This window comes from Archocentrus centrarchus, chromosome 11, assembly GCF_007364275.1.
Source record: "Archocentrus centrarchus isolate MPI-CPG fArcCen1 chromosome 11, fArcCen1, whole genome shotgun sequence".
NCBI classification, from domain to species: Eukaryota; Metazoa; Chordata; class Actinopteri; order Cichliformes; family Cichlidae; genus Archocentrus; species Archocentrus centrarchus.
In genome coordinates, this window is record NC_044356.1 from 29505206 (window position 1) to 29523696 (window position 18491).

Below are 18491 nucleotides of genomic sequence, written 5' to 3' on the forward strand. Positions count from 1 at the left end.
GTGTGTGTGTGTGTGTGTGAGTGAGAGAGAGACAGACATACTAGCAATCATCCTTAACTTCAGCTCAGGACTTCTCACTATTAGCAAGCCAGTCTGATGAGTCACAGGTTCTCATTCATTAAATGTTACGCACGCACACGCACACGCACACACACACACACACACACACACACACACACACACACACACACACACACACACACACACACACACACAGGGTCACTGGCAGGTCACAGTTATTCACATTTTCTCACATCACCCTCTGCCTCTTGAGCTCTCATGCATACACACAACATTCAGTGGCTCACCCTCCCTCACCCCCTCCTCCCTCTGGGCAGGGATTTCCCTCTACTAAAGATGAAGGGGGGGGTGGGGGGTGGTGGTGATAGAAATAGAGTCAGAGAGAGAATCGTGTGACTTTTACACGCACACACACGCGCCTCTTCCCCCATTCATCATTTCTGGCTCAGCACTAATCTCCAGGGAGTGTTGCCGTGCTGCTGTAGCCCAGGGCCAGGCACCAGGCAGCGAGGACACGCCACTGATGGAGCATCGCTATCGCCAAATCACCTCCTGCCCCTCTCCTGCCATTACTTCCCCCACCACTCTACTCCCCCCCAAAACCCTCCCCTGCCCTTCCTTCGTACTAACTAGAGGGCTGATGCCAACTGACAAGCACCCTGATGTCTCCTGTAACAACACCCCGGCGCTGACTCAGTGCCCCGTGTCTGACAGTCTGGGTCTCAGCCAGGATGAAGCAGCACGTGGTTGCTCCCGGTGTGGTTGCTCCTGGCAGCTATAAACAGGAGTCCCCTCCAAAATAAACAGCTTCTGATGCAACAAGCAATGAGCCTTTCCTCGCTACAACCCCCACCCCTAACAACTGGTATGAATGAGTGCCAGTTCATATGCTGACTTTTACCCAGTTCATTGAAACATTTGGCATTCTGTTGAAATTGCTATTGTCACAAAGACCAAAGCGGGGAAGTCGGAAAGGACAAGTCTTTCGTCATGTCCTGTGCAAATGCCATGGAGTATTCCCCCACGGCATGTGTTTGCAGAACTGTCCGAAGGACTTACAGCTACACCGTCATCATTTACAACTTCTCCAATATAGGGCGAAACAGTGGTGATTTATGGAGGATGGCAGCTCCAATACGAGATGACAAACAATGTTCTATGATTGGCTTTTTAACATTGCAATTAATGTGATACAATAAAAATACACTAGTTTATAGACAGCTGATGTAAGGCAAATAGAGCAGAGATGATGTGATGAATTGCACTAAATCCAAACTGCACCCGAGAGAGAAAGGGAAAATGGAAATAAGCTTCATTCAGTGTGTTTTTAAATCAAAGCAGGCAATAAATTGTGTGACAGTGAAGCAGAACAGCAGCAGCGGCGCTCACCTGGACTGGGAGGCTGGATTTTAGGCTGGTTCTTTTTGGTGTCTGTGTTAAAGAAGTCTGGGGGCGGGTCCTCACCACGCTCCATTTTGCACTCAAAGGCGTACAAACATTGGATGTACTGTTTCTTGAGCGAGCTGGCTGCGCTGCTCGATGTGCCCACGTTCAGGTTGGTGGCCAGCTCCCTCCACTTCTTGTTCTTGTTCACCTGGTGGGTGAGAGAGGAAGGAGATGGTTCAGAAAGCTGTGTACAAAAAAGACAAAATCTGGTCTTCTGATCTGCAGGATTCACATCAAATTCAGGCGGAATTCCAGGTGTACCTGGGTGAGGCCGCCGATCTCTTTGACGGATACATAGAGTCTGAATAGATCGAGAGGCTTGCGACCCACAGCGGGAAGATTGTTCATGCCCATGGCTTTCTCCTCGGCAAAGGCCAAGTATCGGTCCACCCAAATCTTCCTCTCTGGCTCTGGGCCAAGCTCGTACAGGCGAGTTATTTTCTCATTGGTGATGGTCGAAGAGCTTGACTTCTGTTGGATGGATGATGGGAAAAAAATTATAAGACTATGGAAAAATGGGGGGGGGGGGGGGGGGGGGGGGAGGCTAGACTTTGAATGTGTACCTTCTTAGATTCGGGCTTGGGAGTCCCATCCACTTTGTTGTTCATCTTCTGGGCGGGGTTCACTTTGTCCATGCCAAACTCTGAACTTGGAGCCATTCCTGGGTGTTCAGGGGCAATGAAAGAAGGATATAAAAATAAAAAGATTACCAGTCTATAAAACCGTTCTAGAGACAGACCCTCAGGCCTCCAGTTGCACTTTAATCACCTGATCAGGCTACAGTTTAACATCTACTCACCAGGGGTGTTGTTGGCTATGTTTGCTCCCATTGGATAAGGCCCTGGCCCACCCTGGTTCATCATACCATGCATGCTGTTCATGCCTGGGCCATATGGAGAGCCTGCTCCCATCATGCCCTGAGACATGTTAGAGTAGCTAGGTGGCCTAGAGAAGAGAATGCTTGATTAGAAAAAAAAGAAAAGGTGCATCATAACCACAAAGAAACTATGGCTGTGTACAACATGTCAACTTGATAATTAAAAGCTTCCACCCCTGTTGCAGACACCAGAAATACTAGTCAGTTAAACGAATTATTAATAGTTTATTAACGTACAGCAATGACATTTCTAATATGTCACGCAGCAACCTGCCACTTGCAGGAGCCACAGACTGTCTTTGTGACATGAAGTTGTGAACAAGCAAGGTGGAAGGTATGAAATCCCCGTGAGCCTGCGCAGTTCTGCAGCATTGTGTTCCAGAAAATGAATGGGTTGTGTCAGGATAAAATGAGCGCAATTCTGTGATTATCTTTAACATTTCTACAAATACTTTTTGGTAACCACATTCTAGACCAGGTACAAAACAAAACGCAACCATGTCGTTTACATCTGAGCAATTTTGCTGAGCAGTAGGTATGACTTTAATATTGCTCAATGACGAGTCATAGTCTGTACTATTTAAAGCCATTCCTGATCAACATGTTAGACAAAGCTCAGCCAATCAGAAGTTGGCTAATCAATAAGATTGGAGCCTAGAACTGATGTTACTATAAATAGACTGGCTCTTTACCTAGAAATTTGGGATTCCCCAGCTTCTCACTATTTAGCTACAGTCAGTTGTCAGATATGGGGAAATTCCTGCTTTGTCCATTTCAGTCAGTAATGGTCAAGTAGGTTAGCCAATCACACAGCACAATATGATTACATGATTAGGCTAAGCCAATCAGGCATGAGCGTTCTATCAGTCTGCTACTTAGCACTAATTCCCAGGTATCTGTGCCTTTAAATTTCATCAGTAAGTTTGTAGTTTATAGATTTAGCTTGCTGATGCTGGTATCTTAGCACTCCAGCCTCCACCTATTTAATCGACTAGTAATTAGTCATGAGTAATATCCCTAAAAGAATCCACTGCAAATAAAGACTTTAAAACCTTCTTGTGACTGTGAGTGAATTATGCCTTCTCCTTCACAGGGTTCAGCTTATTTTGTAGGAAGCATCCATTTAAGTCATAGGACAGCATTTGCCAAGCCCACAAGAGCTGCTCTGTAGGCTCAACAAGCATCCAAGCTTAGGAAGGATGTGATTCACCGATTGCAGAGATCATCTCCTCTTCTGTCATAGATAAGTATTTGGGCAACTGCCACCACTCAAGCACTAAGACACACAACAGACTGGCTTGCAAGTTAGGCAAACCACACGCGCACACACACACACACACACACACACACACACACACACACACACACACACACACACACACACACACACGGCTAAAGGATAACTCTTTGATGCAATAAGCTGCAGGACCCTCAACAGTCAGTGGCTCACATAGTTGTCACTGATGCAGACAAGCGCACCCACCTGTTGTGTATCGAATTTGTTGGTCCATGGTGCATGGGGGGGCCACCATCTTTCCTGGTCATGCCTGGAGGGGGACACATGCCAGACCCCACCTGAGGAGGCATGCCGCCCATATTGGAAGCCATGCCAGGACCGTAGGGCCGAGTGCCCATCTGCCCGGGACCTATTCTGCCTGGTGGCATGCTTCCATATGGAGCCCCGCTGCCCTGACCAGGGATGGGGTTCATGGAGCCACCCATGCTGGGGCCACTGGGGTAGTTGGCGTTGGGCATCCCTGTGTAGCCAGGCTGCCTGGGATAACCTGGAAGTGTTACAGATCAACACTTTGAGTTTCATGCCCTCCTGCTGTGTTTCAGCCTAAAACAGATCTCTGCTAATCATTTCTCACTGACGGGATAAAGAGTTTCACCAGTCCGGCGCTAAATTTACCTCAGCCTGTCAGAACAAGCAGCTTGATGAAGCGGGCTTTATCTGGCTCCCGCTGTTTCTCTGCTATGACTCATAGCAGAACTTCTTCAAAGCCCACAGAAACCATCTGAGACTTCAAAGTGCAGTGATATAATTTCATAAATGTAAGAAGTGAGCGGAAACTTCAAAGCCTTTTGGGGAAAAAAAAAAAATCTGGGCTATCTATGAAACTGTGATGGCCACAGGACGACCACTGTAAACTCATTCATAATATTTTTAGTATTAGAAAAAAAAAGTCTGCTTGATATAACAGAGCCGAGCTCACCACTCAACACTGTAATCTAGTATACACTCCAGTATAGAGGGCCCTTAAAGGAACATTACCTAACATTTCTCACCTTGTGGGCCATACTGGGCCCCCTGAGGGCCGTAGTTTCCCATGGTATTGTTCTGGGGATAAGGCCCCATCCCACCATGCATCTGGACTCCCGAAGACTGGCGTGGAGATAAGGCCGAGCCAGGTTGTCCAGGGGACCCGTAAGGAGGCATCTGAGGATTGCGTATGTACACTGGAGAAAACAGAGAGGGAACATTAATCACCACTTCAGAGGCTTTTTACTATTTGCAAACAGTACACACACACACACACACACGCACACACGCACACACACGCACACACACGCACACACACACACACACACACACACACACACACACACACACACACACACACACACACAACACACACACAGTGGAGCTGTTCTGCAGTTTGATTAATTCTGCAATATATAAAGTAGCAATAAAAAAAAAAAAGATTACTATTCTGCATCTGCTTTAACATACATTTACATAACAGATTACGGCTCAAGCTCTTCACTTCCTCACAAACACAACACAGTACAGTGTGTCTGTCTGCCCTCATTTGACCTGGCAAGTATTTTTGTGTTTAAAAGCGCGGCCTGGGGGAGTACTTGCAGATGGGAGGAATGCATACAAGTGCAAACAATCACACCTAAAAGCTGCTGAGAATGTGGCACGCATTCTGCTGGCCGCTGAGCAGACGAGAAGATACGCTTAAAGGGTTTGTGTTTACAAACTACTCCCAACACACTCACCCCTGTCCTGGCCCATGGCTGACTGGTTCATGGAAGAGTGCATGATGCTGTCTGACTGGACGCTGGGCGGCCGCGGTGGCATCTGATTACCTGCGGGAGAACAATGACACGTGGAAACTTCGGAAAGGGTTTTGAAATTCCCGTGGGAACTTTGGAAATCAGTCCCCTTTATTTACAATCAATTCTTGCTCTTAAACTTTGAAATACTGGCCATAAAAAGAGTGCGAGCCAGTCACATTCAAGCTAATAAAATAAAGTCTCTCCGCGATGAGTAGTGGGTGGCATCGTAACCTCTGTGTCTCTGTCAACGGATGGTTTACTAGCATCATGTTGGGAGAAACTTGCAGCTCCTGTCTGGCAAACTGCATCATAAATTACAAATGTGACCTGTTGCATTGAGCTTTGAATTAAAATTCTTCTATATTAAATGTGTCAGAGAGAATAAAATGCACTGAATAGCTGACAATAAAGGCATTCAAATTATTGATGTTGGTTAGCTGTATTGAGCAGGTATATTTTTATATATATTTTTACATTTAGCAGCCTTTGACGAGTGAAACTAAATAACTGATATTAGTTATTTCATCCTATTTTTGGTTATTTTCCTGTAAATATTCTGAATTTGTACTTTCCTGTTCTGGCACCCACATAATGCTATGTATTATTCTTTCAGAACAAATTTGTATTAATTTCCACGTATTTCTTTGCCATAAAATCCCCCTACGTAGTCTTTGGAAAGCTGAATTTCAGCTTTCAGAGACCACTTCAATGCTACTGAATGTGAAGTCCTAAATTTAAAACAAATGTATTAAAAGCAAAGTTGGCAACTGTTCTTTTGTGACTCAACACTGCAATCTATAACTAGAATTAATATTTTAGGCTAATGTTTTAGGCGCATGGGGCTGTACACAGAAGTTCTGACACAAAAGTATTAGCAATATTTTGTCTTTACCTGGCACAGCAGCGGGGGATAGAGGGCCGGTGCGAGAAGGGGTGACACTAGCAGGGGAGCCCACGGGTGATGGTGAGGGTCCACGTATGCCCGGCAGGTGAGGCGAAGTGTGCGGGGAAAAGGGCGACTGGGCTGGGTTGCTCTGCTCACCCTGACTGCTGGACACCCCTGAGGTGCTGACGCCCGGGCTCAAAGCACCTTCTGTACCAGTGGGCAGGTCGTCGATGGAGCCGGACAGATCCTTGAATGAGAAGAGCAACAGGACAGAAGGTAATTTAATGTATTTGATTTTAATCTTAATTTTTATTCTAACGAGTGGTGCAATTCACATCACTTCTTCAAATAAGCAGCTTGTTACTGATAAAATGTTTCACGGTCCCTTTTGCATATTGGAACATAGCCTTAATGTATCCAATCCTACAGCTTGTGGAAGTATTTGCATCATTTTGTGGAGTGATGACGAGTGTCTGTCAGCTGCTGAGGAGCTTTGCTTAACATTCTGAAGAACAACAACTGCATAAAAAGATGCATTTTAGCTAGTTATTAAGGCACTAATCTTGTTATCCAAGAAGTTAATTTTAAAAGTAACGTTACAGATGACAGCATATGGGCTGCAAACACAGCACAAGCATATATGGAAATGTGTTGGGCACCAAAATAGCTGCATGAGTTTATAATCAACTACAGAAATGGGCTCAGTTAGAGTTTGTTATCCAACAGATACTGTAACATTCTGGTAACTGTACCTTCTAGCTTTGATTATTACGAATCACATTTCCTTTTTCCTTACAGGGTGACCATGAAACTGAGGAATCTTCAGGCTAATGTATTCGGTCTAAATTCATGGCAATATGAATTCAAAGGTTTCATCAGACCAAACAAAAAAAAAAAAAAGACAGATTCTCTGCAGCCCTCTGTGGAAGCTCAGCTTATGATGAGAAGAGAGAAATTAAGTAGAAGAACTGATACTTGATATCAAAGGTAAATCACTCTGTGTGTGTGTGTGTGTGTGTGTGTGTGTGTGTGTGTGTGTGTGTGTGTGTGTGTGTGTGTGTGTGTGTGTGTGCTGAGCTCTACTGGTGTGTATACGCTGGGATGTAAATGAGTCCAGGCTGGCTCTAAAAAATTTTTTAAAAACCTGGAAAAGAAAGCGGCTGCAGTTTGGGAATCGCATTTGGAAGAAATGAATGAGAAATGAATATATTCCGGCTTTTCTCCTCCTGACCTGCACAAGGAGGATGAGAGTGTTTTATTTCAGTGTCATGTCAAAGTCAAGTGAAGTCAAAGCAAGTGAGTAGAAATCCAAATGGGCACTGATGCATTACAGCAATCTTTGCCCTCGCCGGAGTGTGTATGTTATTCTCCCATAGAAGACTGCCAGCCCTATTACAGCTCAATAATACATTTGGGTACAATGACTTCTTTTCCCACCTTTTTAAAAATACTCCACACATCACTCCCATAATGCCGATAATGATCCGTGCTGGCAAGGAGAGCTGAGTTTGACTTGCAAAGAGAAAGTGGGGGGGAAAAAAAAAAAAAAAAAACAAAACATTTGAAGCGAGTCATCTTGGGAGGCAGTTGAAATAATTGGTGCTGGGCACGGGCTCTGGTGCCATGTGGTGTTGTTATTGAGCCTCGCTGGCTGCGACACAAAGACGGGCAGGCAGGCAGGAAGGTAGGAAGACAGCCGGCGATGATTATGTTTGTGGGAAGGTGAATGTTTACACACTGGCCATTCACGTGGAGCCCATGTGCTAGCTCAGAAATGCAAGCTCATCTGCCAGTCACATCGGAGGAAGGGAAAAAAAAAAAAAATGGAAGGGAGGGAGGAGGAGAAGGGGGGGGGGGGGGGGGGGGGGGGGGGGGGGCACTCATTGGAAGGTGGCCAACTATTCCCATAGAAATCTCACACTCACAGGCTGGCTGCAGCCCCGAAGCCGGCGGTTTTGCACTTGAAACGGCGCCCGTTGCTATTTTTGGGATGTGACCTGATGGAGGAACCCCAGAGGGACTGACAGGAGGAGGACGCTGATTCAGAATCCACCCTTCCCTCCCCCTCTGATCCACCCTCACCCTGTTCCTTCTGCCCTCCCTCCCTTCCATCTCTTCCTCTCCTGCTCCGGTGACTGCACAAACCCATGCCTCTCTGACCCACACTGGAAATGTGGCAGCTACAAAACCATGTGAAACGCAGCAGGAGGGCTTTATTGCCGAGTATCGCACTCCAAAGCGTTTTGCTGGCTGACGCTCAATTAATGTTGGCGAATGTATAAGCGGGTTAGAGGCACGCTGTGTGGATGACACAGAGCAGTAAGGTCTTCATGCTATGGAATCAAGAGCGGAGACCAAACAGCGTGACATTCTTTGCTCAAACAACCATAGCAGAAACCTTTTTCAAGCAGTCAGCATCGTCAGCTGACCTACGCTCAACCCCCCCCCTTCTGCTGTTCCCAACTAGCACCACCCCACATCCACACAGAGATCACAAGACCGGTCATCTGACAGAAGGCTCCGTCTGAAGGCCCTCAGCTGGCCGGATGCCATGATGACCACCTCTGTAGATGGTACACACAACATCTCAGAAACTGCTGTCCAGAGTCAAGTCTCAGTTCTACACAACACCCTCCTGGACCCAGAGCAAAGAGGAAAGGCTTCAGTCAGTGGGTTAGGCCTAGGAGACACACCTCAGAAGGAGGATGGATACTCAAGATGTTCAAACAGCAGTCATAAGACAGAAGAAGGATTTAAAAAACAGCCTGTAATCGTGGATCTGGGGGTACTCTGGGGGCCTGTGGGGGTGTGAAAGCAGAATGAGGATCAACTGAGTGTATTACTCTTCATTCTTGTCAGTACTGCCTCAGAGTGGCTTTTAAACCACATTAAAATTTGGGGATTGAGGTAAACAGTCTGATTATTAGAATCTGTGTGAAATGTTTTTATTCATGAAGTAAATCTGCATTTTTGCCCCTTTTTTAAAAAAATAAATAAATTCAGCCTATTTTCAGTTGTCAGATTTACTTTAATAAACTGCCTACACATACAGTGAGGTAACAGCTCATTTTTGACTCAGAGGTTGATAGTGATGTCAACAACCCAACTCCAAACTAGTTATGTATAAAACACAAATTTATGAAGTTGTTTTGGAGCGTGGAGGTCGAGCGCCGCCACCTGAACACAGAGACAATAACAAATCTATTTAAAGCTGCAATCGTTTTGGCCCAAACTTAAAACTAATCAAGATCAGATGGGTTACGATCTGGCAGGTTAAACCCATTAAAGGCATGACCACCACATTCTTATGCAATACTAGGATTTCAACCATCTTTGGAGGCGTTTTCTGCTCTTAATAGGAACACGTTCCAATGACCAGGTCAAATACAGATTCATTAAGGCTCCAGTGAATCACTTTTAAATGCTGACAGGAACAGCTGGAGACACAATGGCCGAGCAGTCGATCCTGCTATACCTCTGTGAAGTACAGCACCTGCTACACATGGGTAGTCGGTGTGTTTTAATGTAAATGTGCCAGCATCGGGGTCTGCGCGGTCACAAGAAAAAAAAATGAACAAAAACAAACAGGCAGGCACGTAAACATCTGCACACGGACCCTCGTGCACCGTCTTGATGATGAAATTTACATCACTTGGACCGTTTAATCCAGACTTAAGCGTTCCCAAGTGTTCAAACACATCCAGCCAACAAAACACCTGTGGAAGCAGCAACTGGCTGAAGTTGAAATGCGTGTAGAGCAAAATCTGCGGTTTAGTTAGCTGAAATTTATTTCTAATCTCAAACATCGGGAACGCTGGTCCATCTGTCTTAAAAACATATTTTTCTCTGGATTGCGGCATTTCCGTGTGAAACAAAGAGAAGCTGGTTGATGGTAACGCCACAGAATGGGACCAGAACCAATCAACAGGATTTTAACGTCACACCAACATCTGAGAAGTCCGACTCCTGCTGGTAAATATGCACGAGGTTGAAAACAAATGTGTTTTTGTTACAATGCTGCATGGGTCAGTGTGAAAAATCACAGAACACAAAAATATTCCTTTATGGCACGATAACGGCAGCAACAAACAAAAATTAAAAGCTCCTGCAGCTTGTGTGTAACTGCACGTATGCAGCGTACAGCCCGGGCTCTTTAACATTCTGTAAATATCTGACAGCTCTGATTCCTCAGCTTGGATAGGCAGAAGAATTGTGTATACACACACACACGCACACAAGCTCCTACCTACTCCCACTCTGCAGTCATTGATTTTTCCCAGCTCAATACTGCACAGCACCAGCCTGTTCTGCTGACTGCACAAGCCGGACAGCAAGAGGAGAGGACGGAGGGGGAGGGGTGGTGGCTGCTGGTGATACTGATGCTGCTGAAGCTCTGCTGTTCAACGCGCTCGTTATATGAGGCAAATGATGAGGAGGAGAAAGGACATAGATCAGGCATGAGGAGGAGTTGAGGGGTTGTGCGGTTAAGTTCGAGTGGTGTGCAAGTACAGGTGGTGTGTGTGTGTGTGTGGGGGGGGGGGGGGGGGGGTAGCTTGAAGGAAGGTCACAGCACTATTATCAATGGCAAATACAACAGTTGACAACGTGAAAATATAGAAACGTGCCATTTCTCTCCATGCGGGGGAAAAAGGGGAGGATTTGTGAGCCGTGTTGCAGAGAGAGGAGCAGAGAAGCTGCAGCTCTTTCTGTAGAAGCCTCTCTCTGTGGCAGCCATTTTGTGTTTTTTCCCAGCACTGCCTAACATGGAACTTCAGAGCTGAGAACTGCACAACAGTCTTCATGAGATTTGGAGGCTGAAAAGAGGCATTTAAATGATGAAAATTCAGTTTAAAATACTAGAAACTTTCCGGAATGATGATGTTTTTTTTTTTTTTTCTCGTCTAATACAATGTTGCAAATCTTTACTGCTCCCACACTTCTTATATTCTCCACTTCTCTTCTGCCTGTGCTGTCTCTGAGTCATCTGCTCTGCTCTCTGCTGTCCTAATGTATTCCATTTGCAGATTACTTCACTGAATCAATCAAGCTCGACCAGAGCCATTAGCCTGCCAAGCCAGCCTTTTTTTTTTTTTCTTTTTTTTTTTTTTTTGGAGGTTATGAGAAGCAGAAAGTGGAAGAAGAGCATAGTGGCTCTGAGTTAATGACACGTATCTGGAATGTGTAACCCTGGTCAGCGGTGTAACTAGATCTGGTGGTAGTAGTGTTTGGTGTTGGCGGTAAGGAAGGGGAGAATGGAGGAGGGGTGTGGGGGGCAAAGTTCATCTCAGAGTCACACACTTTCCCTGACCCACTTTATTCTGTCACACTCAGACCTCAGAGTCTCACCAACTGCCTGGGCTGGCAGGCTTCCTCATTCTCAGGCCTCCAGATGCTGCATATAATATACAGAAAAAAAAACAAAAAACAAAACAAGCTCACTCACTACAGTCGACACATCCGCTGTGGCAAAGTGAAGAGAGAGTAAGAAGGACGGGAGGGAAGGGGAAGAAAAACTGGCTGCATGTCAAGGGCTGCCATGGTTACTGTGATCCACGTGGTTGACACAGTCCCCCCCCCCCCCCCTCCTGCCATTCCTAGGTCTGTCTGTCGCTCTCGACGGCCTCCCTGCGTGCCTGGCAGGGTCACGGTGCAGTCAGCTACTACAAAAGAAGAAGCCCGTCATTGTTACAGGAAACGCAGACGCCCCAAAGCGGTGTCCCCCCCCCCCCCCCCCCCCCCCCAACCCCTCCAGCTCCTGCTCCACCGCTGCCATCACTGTAATTACAGACTCAGCCTCTGGGCCTTTTTTTTCTCCTTCTTTTTATTTTTTTGCTGTGGAGGCCTGGGAGACAGCACGCTCGCAGAGAGCGGACAGGACAGGTGTGAACTTTTTGTCTTTTTTTTTTTTTTTTTTGCCATCTTGTTCTCGAGATGTTTATGTTTATATGCCAACGACCTCGTCAGCAGAGCACTCCAGCGCTGTGCATTTACCACTCGTTCAGGACAAAGTAGGCTTTTGATATCAGAATGGGGTCATGGGAAAAGTCATCTCTTCTCTTTCAAGCTCAAGATCAAGTGATTTTTTTTTTTTTTCCCTCGGTGCAGTTTCTCTTCTCTTTCTCTCAGCTCAGAATCTGAATGTGCTGACTTGACTTGCTGAGCCCAGAAGCGCATTATCTCCAGGCTGTGATCAGAGTGCTTGTTTTCATCATTCACAAATGACACAGACTGTAGCCAAAATATGAATTTAAGATATTTATTCTATCAAACCACCAGTAGTAACTTTATGCTACATTTCCATGAAATGTCAACAGGTGCTGAAAAGAAGACAGGCACGTGGGTGCTGCTGACATCTCAGCCCAGAGCCTCCACCTGCATCCGGGGAATGTGTCCACGTACCAAGGGCTAACGGTAAGTCAATCGAAGGCCTGGGGAGAGGCTGCTCCAGCCCCAGCTCAAGATTTGCAGGGCTGAGCTCAGCCATAAGGGGGCACTCCCATCCCACTATGAGGGAAGAACTGGAGAAAGGAGGAGAAGCAAGGCAGGCCCCTGCCTCAAACAGCAGCAGCAGCCATTACAGGGTTTCACACACAGCACAGACTAACGAGAAACTCTAGACACAGTCAAAGCACCCTATAGGTGTGCCATGCAACCCTTACCACATATATATACGAGCCACTGAGCGAGATGACTCAAACCCCAGTTAGGGTTTGAAATTAACAAATCGCATTTCTGCAATTTTATCTCCCTAAGGCAAACAACAAAGGTGGATAGTGACAACAACAGCGGGGTGTCACAATGCTCACAGCACCCTGCTGGGGACAGATATCTCAGACACACTGTACTACCTCCACAGATGAGCAAGCTCAATCTCCCAAGAGATCAACATTACACTGCTACTTTATCAGCAGCAACCACGTGGGTAGGATAATAACATGGACCAGAAAGTAGAAGATGAAAGAGTGAACCAGCAAAAAACAAAAAAAGGAGGCTGCCGGGGCATAAAAACTGTAATCCGTTTGACACTGATCAGTGCTGTTCTGCTTTTACTTTGCTGTGTTACAAGCTTGCAGTCAAAAAGAAAATCTAGGCCAACTATGAATCTTAATCAATAAGTAGGGAGGTCTTTTTTAAATGCTCCACATTTGCCTAATTGAGCTTCACTGTGGGGGTAACAAAAAAAAAAAAAAAAGGAGGTGTGCAATGCACACAAACACTGCAGCAGCCTGTGTGGAGCTACCACAGAGTAGATGAAGGGAGGCGGCGGAGAGGAGGAGGGGGGTAGTTGGAGGGGTCTGATTGCTGTGAATAATGGGGAGATGGTGTGTGCGTGGGGGGCCTTTTGTAGAGATCACAATAGTAGCAGGGAGTCCCAGGGCAGCGCACAGATGCCCAAGTGAGGCAGGCAGCTGCCCAGCCCGAGGTGAAGGGTGATGAGGATACACAGGACCGAGGGGGCTGGAGGGGCTGAGGGCTGAGGCAGGGGGAGCTGGAAGGGTGGGGAGGCTCCAGACCCCTACAGCCAGTCTGCCCGCTTTCCAGACCAGCAACGCCCCTCCCTCTTACTGTCACACGGTGTGTCTAGAGGGCGCTACCAAAGCAACGGACGCCAGCAGTGAATTAACTGGGGAGAGGAGAAAAAAATAATATGTAATATGGAGGGTTATTTCACAGAGTGAGAGTTAATTTCATTGTGAGCCTCCTTTCATCCATCCAGGCTCAGCAGCTTGTTCCAGCGAGAGCCAGAGAAAGCCGAGGACATACAGTGCTGCAGTCAGCCAGTCTTTGTGCTGCAAAACTAGCTCAGCCCAGCAAAAATGGAGGCAGAGGGGAGGGGCATGGGAGAGTGTGTGTGCGCGAGTGTGAGAGTGTGTGAGTGTGCAGAGAGCACAGAAGGGAGAGGGAGAGTGTTCACTGTGTGCGTGTGTGTGTGTGTGTGTGAGTGTGCCAGCTCACAAGAGCAAAACAGGGCTTGAGGTTTTTTTTTTGTTTTTTTGCAGGCGGAGAAACAATTCACTGAAGCAAACGCAAAACAAGACACTTTGTCAGCAGATTGAATTTTCTCAAGTACATTAATTAAAAATCATATAGAGGAAAGAAAGGGGGGAGGAAGAGGGAGAGAAATAGACGAGCTGGGAGAAGGGGGACGAGGGTGGGGGTGAGAGTGAGAGTGAGCGAGAGGAGAGGAGAGGAGAGGCGCCCTGGAATCTGAATAAGACATGTCCACACAGGAAGCAAGGGCCCCAGAATAGCAACAGGAAACTGGCCCAGGACTCTGAATACTGTCAGAGTCAGAGCCTCGCAAAACAAGGCTGCACTGCACAGCGTTATGAAAGCTGATTTACTGAGAGAAGAGAGCGAACGAGAAAGGGAAGAGGGGGAGGAGGGCGCAGGCGAGGGAAAGAGAAAACGAGAATTTAGACAGAAAGAGGAACGAGCCAGAGAGAGAAAAGGGAGGCAGAGAAGGGAAATATATTTATATGTATTTAAAACAGGAATAAAGAAAATGCTGCACAAAAACGGAGTGTAATAATGAAAAAAGGCACTGAGGGGGTTGGGCTGGGTAGAAGAGGAGAAAAAAAGAAAAAGAAAAGTGGGCCGGCCTTGTCAGGCTGATTGCTCCAGAGCTATGTCGCAAAAACAAGCTTAGCTGCCGCATGAGAGCAGAGCTGGGTTGGGCTGAGGAGGGAATGGGGATTGGAGGCAGAAGGAAGGGAAGGGAGGGGAGGGGGGACTCGGAGTTGATCAGTAAGGCTGGAAGATCCCTTGGTTCCAGATCAGAAGGCTTGGCACATAACATTAAAGGTCATTAAGGGAGGGGGACTGTTGTTGATGTGGGTGGTCCCTGAGCTTTGGATAAGACTGGATTCATGCGAAGGCGGGATTCATGATAAGCACTGATACATTTAAAGGTGGGAAAACCAGGATCTTCAGTGGATGATTGTCAAATCGAAACAGCAACTTAAGAAAACAAAAAGGCAGAAATGCAAGCTTGGCTTTGCACATATTATTCTTCTCGCATTCAAGTAGTTCTACATACGGCTATAAAATCTACATAATTAGGGAAATTTATTCTCCTAACACAAATACAGGGAGTGTAAAGCCTCGACTCTTGCTTCAAAATAAAATAAAGACTCATTTGAGAAGAGGAACCAGAGGACCAGAGGACAGAGGAGAGAAAAACAAACTCGAGTGTGAGTGTATGACCAACATGTGACCTTCCTCTTAAGTCTGGAGCACATTCAGAAACATCAGAAAAGAGGAGCACCACAAGCAGTGGGCGGTCCTGAGTGGGATTAGCCCCACAGTGGAGAAAGGGTGTACAAAAGACTTGGGAAAGGACAAGAAGGGGATTTTAAAGAAGAAGAAGAAAAAAAACAGACTAGAAGAGAGGTGGGAGGGAGAGACAGAGGTTGATGGTGACCCTGCTAGTTATTCCCCTTTCCACAGTTTGGCGCAGAGAGGAAGTGTCACGTTTAAGGAGTATGAAAAGCCTGATGATGACAGCAAAGACGTTGGCCTTACTTCTGCTAGGGCCTCCATGAAGGGGGCATTTCTTAGTGGCCACCAATGCAAAAAAAAAAAAAAATTAAGCAACATCTCATTGTTGTAGGTGTCAAAGCTCCCTTGCAGAAAGTTTCTTCAAAAACACAGCTGACACGGACACCCCAAAAACCTGATCAGCGCCACATGCCGTCATTAAAGGGGAATTCCAGATGTGTGACATTAGCAGAGACATCACTGTGGCATGAGGGTTGTTTTTAGAAACTTTGGGGAGCTTCCACAATAGCTAAATCATTCTTGTGTAACCAAAAAAAAAAAAAATGGTGGAGTGCCCCTTAAATCATGAACTATAGTTATTCATTACAAACTAAGTCAATAATGTGAAGCATTTGATGGAGAAAAGAACAAAAAGCCTTTCTTTCTCTCCCACTTCTTATCTCTTAACTAATTTTGTTTCCTTGAAATGCCATCAGTGTCATACGGCCCGAGGAATATTCTAAGACCACAAAGACTACTACTTTGCTGCTGCAGGGCTTACTGTGCTCTATGTTTTTTTTCCCAAGCTGGTCTAGACTAGCATCAGTTAGATGCCTAAACTTTAAAAAAAAAAAAAAAAAACCAGAAGGATTCCTCCGAGCTGATCAGATGAGCAGCGAGGTAAAGTTAAACTGTGTATGTGTCCTGCAGCCTGAGTGAAAACAAACCAGGAACCAGCTGAACCTGCTCAGCTAGTTCCAGTCTGACTGCCTGTTTTTTTTTTTCTAAATCTCTCTCTCTCCCACTTCTTATCCACAGCCCTGTTCTTAAACTGACTGTTGCTCTCCTACCTGCGCCTTCCAGCAGGCGCTGAGCCTTCTGTACACCTTTATTCCCACCTCAGCAGCGGCCTAACAGACGCTGGGTTTTTAAGCACCTGGCTCAAACAGACCCATCTGTGCTCTCGATGAGGTGATGTCTGGCTGGCTCTGCACGAATGCTACTAAAGTAGCTAAATGGCATTTACCCCTCAGTCGCTGTTGGATCGAGATTCAAACAGGATTCTCAGGCAGATTAAAAGAAATGAGTTTATACAAATTACTGCAGGTTCTTACAAATTTTTTCCCTTCAAAATAAACCGGTACCTTCCTTTCTGACAGGTGCATTTAAATATGTTCCTTTGCTTGGCATGAAACTAATTAGTTATTTAAGATTAGATTAGCAAACACTTCCTAAATGAGTAAAGAAGCACAAACACAAATGAGTACCAGTTACCAATTTTGAGACAAGAACAGAAATAACTGCATCTAATGAATAAATGAATGAAAAATGTAACAAAAATAAGAAATAGAACAAAAACAATGCCAGATAAAGCTTCCACATTTAATGGGCTAGAATATAAGGCAGGCTTTTTTGTGCAGATGACACAAAAACTGATGATCAAGCCTGTGTCTTGCTAAATATTTTCCAGTCATATCTTAGATGCACAGCCAACAGAGATATATTTCTATACCCAATAAGTTTGCATTTTGTTTTCTTTATTTCAGTCAGACCCTTCACGTTTGACATAATTTATAAAGGCAAAGCAGTACAGTTAGAGTTTGGTGTTTGGACACTGGCCTAATAACTCCCCACAAATATGACGCACAAAAATTGGGGAGTGATGAGTAAATACAACCCCAGAGCCTACTGGTGAATGCTGGGGTGTTGGATCAGAAGGTAGTGATGCAGAGCGGCAGCAGCAGCAGCAGCACTGACATATCAAAATTAAGCAGACCGCCGGTTTGGGGAAAAGACCTGGCTAAATACTTTTTTCTTCTTACCCATGGCCGAGTTTTAATGCTGATCTTTATGTAGAATTATATTATAAATAGAATCATCTTTCACTTATTGGTGATAATTTCTACCATTTCTAACTCAGCTGTTTAGAAGAAAAAGTCAAGCATCGGCAGCATCTGTTCCACAAACACTTTAACGTTGACCAGAACTCGAGAACGATCTCACCTAGGATGCTCAAATTCGTCACACAGAGCAGGAGACATGCTTCATGCTTTATTCAGCTTCCAGGAGTTCATGTTAAATAAATGGTGCCTTCAGAGCCAGGATGTTTGTAAGCACCATTTCTTTATTTCAAAAGGTGTTTGTTACTGATTTACTTTTTTCTAACTTTCATACACAGGCCTTATGGAGAGGCTGACACAGCTCTCCAGTAAGACACTAAAGTTAAATGAAACTAACCAGTTATGAAGCTTAGCTTTAATCTCAGCCAAACCGATTTGCTCAGGAACAAATGAAACGCTGAAATAAACCAAACATCAACCATTAGAGATCATCTGAGTGAGTTATATCTGTGGTTAACTTCCACTCAGGAAGAAACGGTATAAACTGGATATTCACTAGCAGGAACAGCTTGCAAGCAAAAAGAAATAAAGGAAATATCATGGCATCCCCCTTTCCTATTGGTGGAAAAATGCACCACAACCAATTAGAGAATTGTGGCAAAGTGTGGCATCTGGTTGCTGAGGAACAGGTGGAAGTTGTGGGAGTGACGGGGCAAAAGGAGAACACCGATATTGATAGCGAGTTTTAAAATTTTTAGAGTTTTGTGATGGTAGTCTGGTTTCTCATCAAATGTGTTACCGGGTCTGCTGCCCACCAATTGTTTGCTATTTTAAAATTTTGTCGTCTGTTCCACAAAAACTTTAATGTTGGCCA

General features: G+C 45.5%; 1 protein-coding gene across 2 annotated transcripts in view; it reads right to left on the bottom strand.

Annotated features, from left to right (window-relative positions):
* The window catches only part of arid1ab (AT-rich interactive domain 1Ab), a 54301-nt gene that overhangs the window by 5862 nt on the left and 29948 nt on the right, over window positions 1-18491 (bottom strand). For both annotated transcript variants that reach the window (XM_030740590.1, XM_030740589.1), the window contains exons 5-12: window positions 6303-6543; window positions 5351-5440; window positions 4634-4804; window positions 3828-4128; window positions 2267-2412; window positions 2031-2128; window positions 1729-1938; window positions 1411-1615 (exon numbers count right to left, since the gene is read on the bottom strand). In XM_030740590.1, the coding sequence (XP_030596450.1) occupies window positions 1411-1615; window positions 1729-1938; window positions 2031-2128; window positions 2267-2412; window positions 3828-4128; window positions 4634-4804; window positions 5351-5440; window positions 6303-6543 (1462 nt within the window). The remainder of the gene's footprint in view (window positions 1-1410; window positions 1616-1728; window positions 1939-2030; window positions 2129-2266; window positions 2413-3827; window positions 4129-4633; window positions 4805-5350; window positions 5441-6302; window positions 6544-18491) is intronic.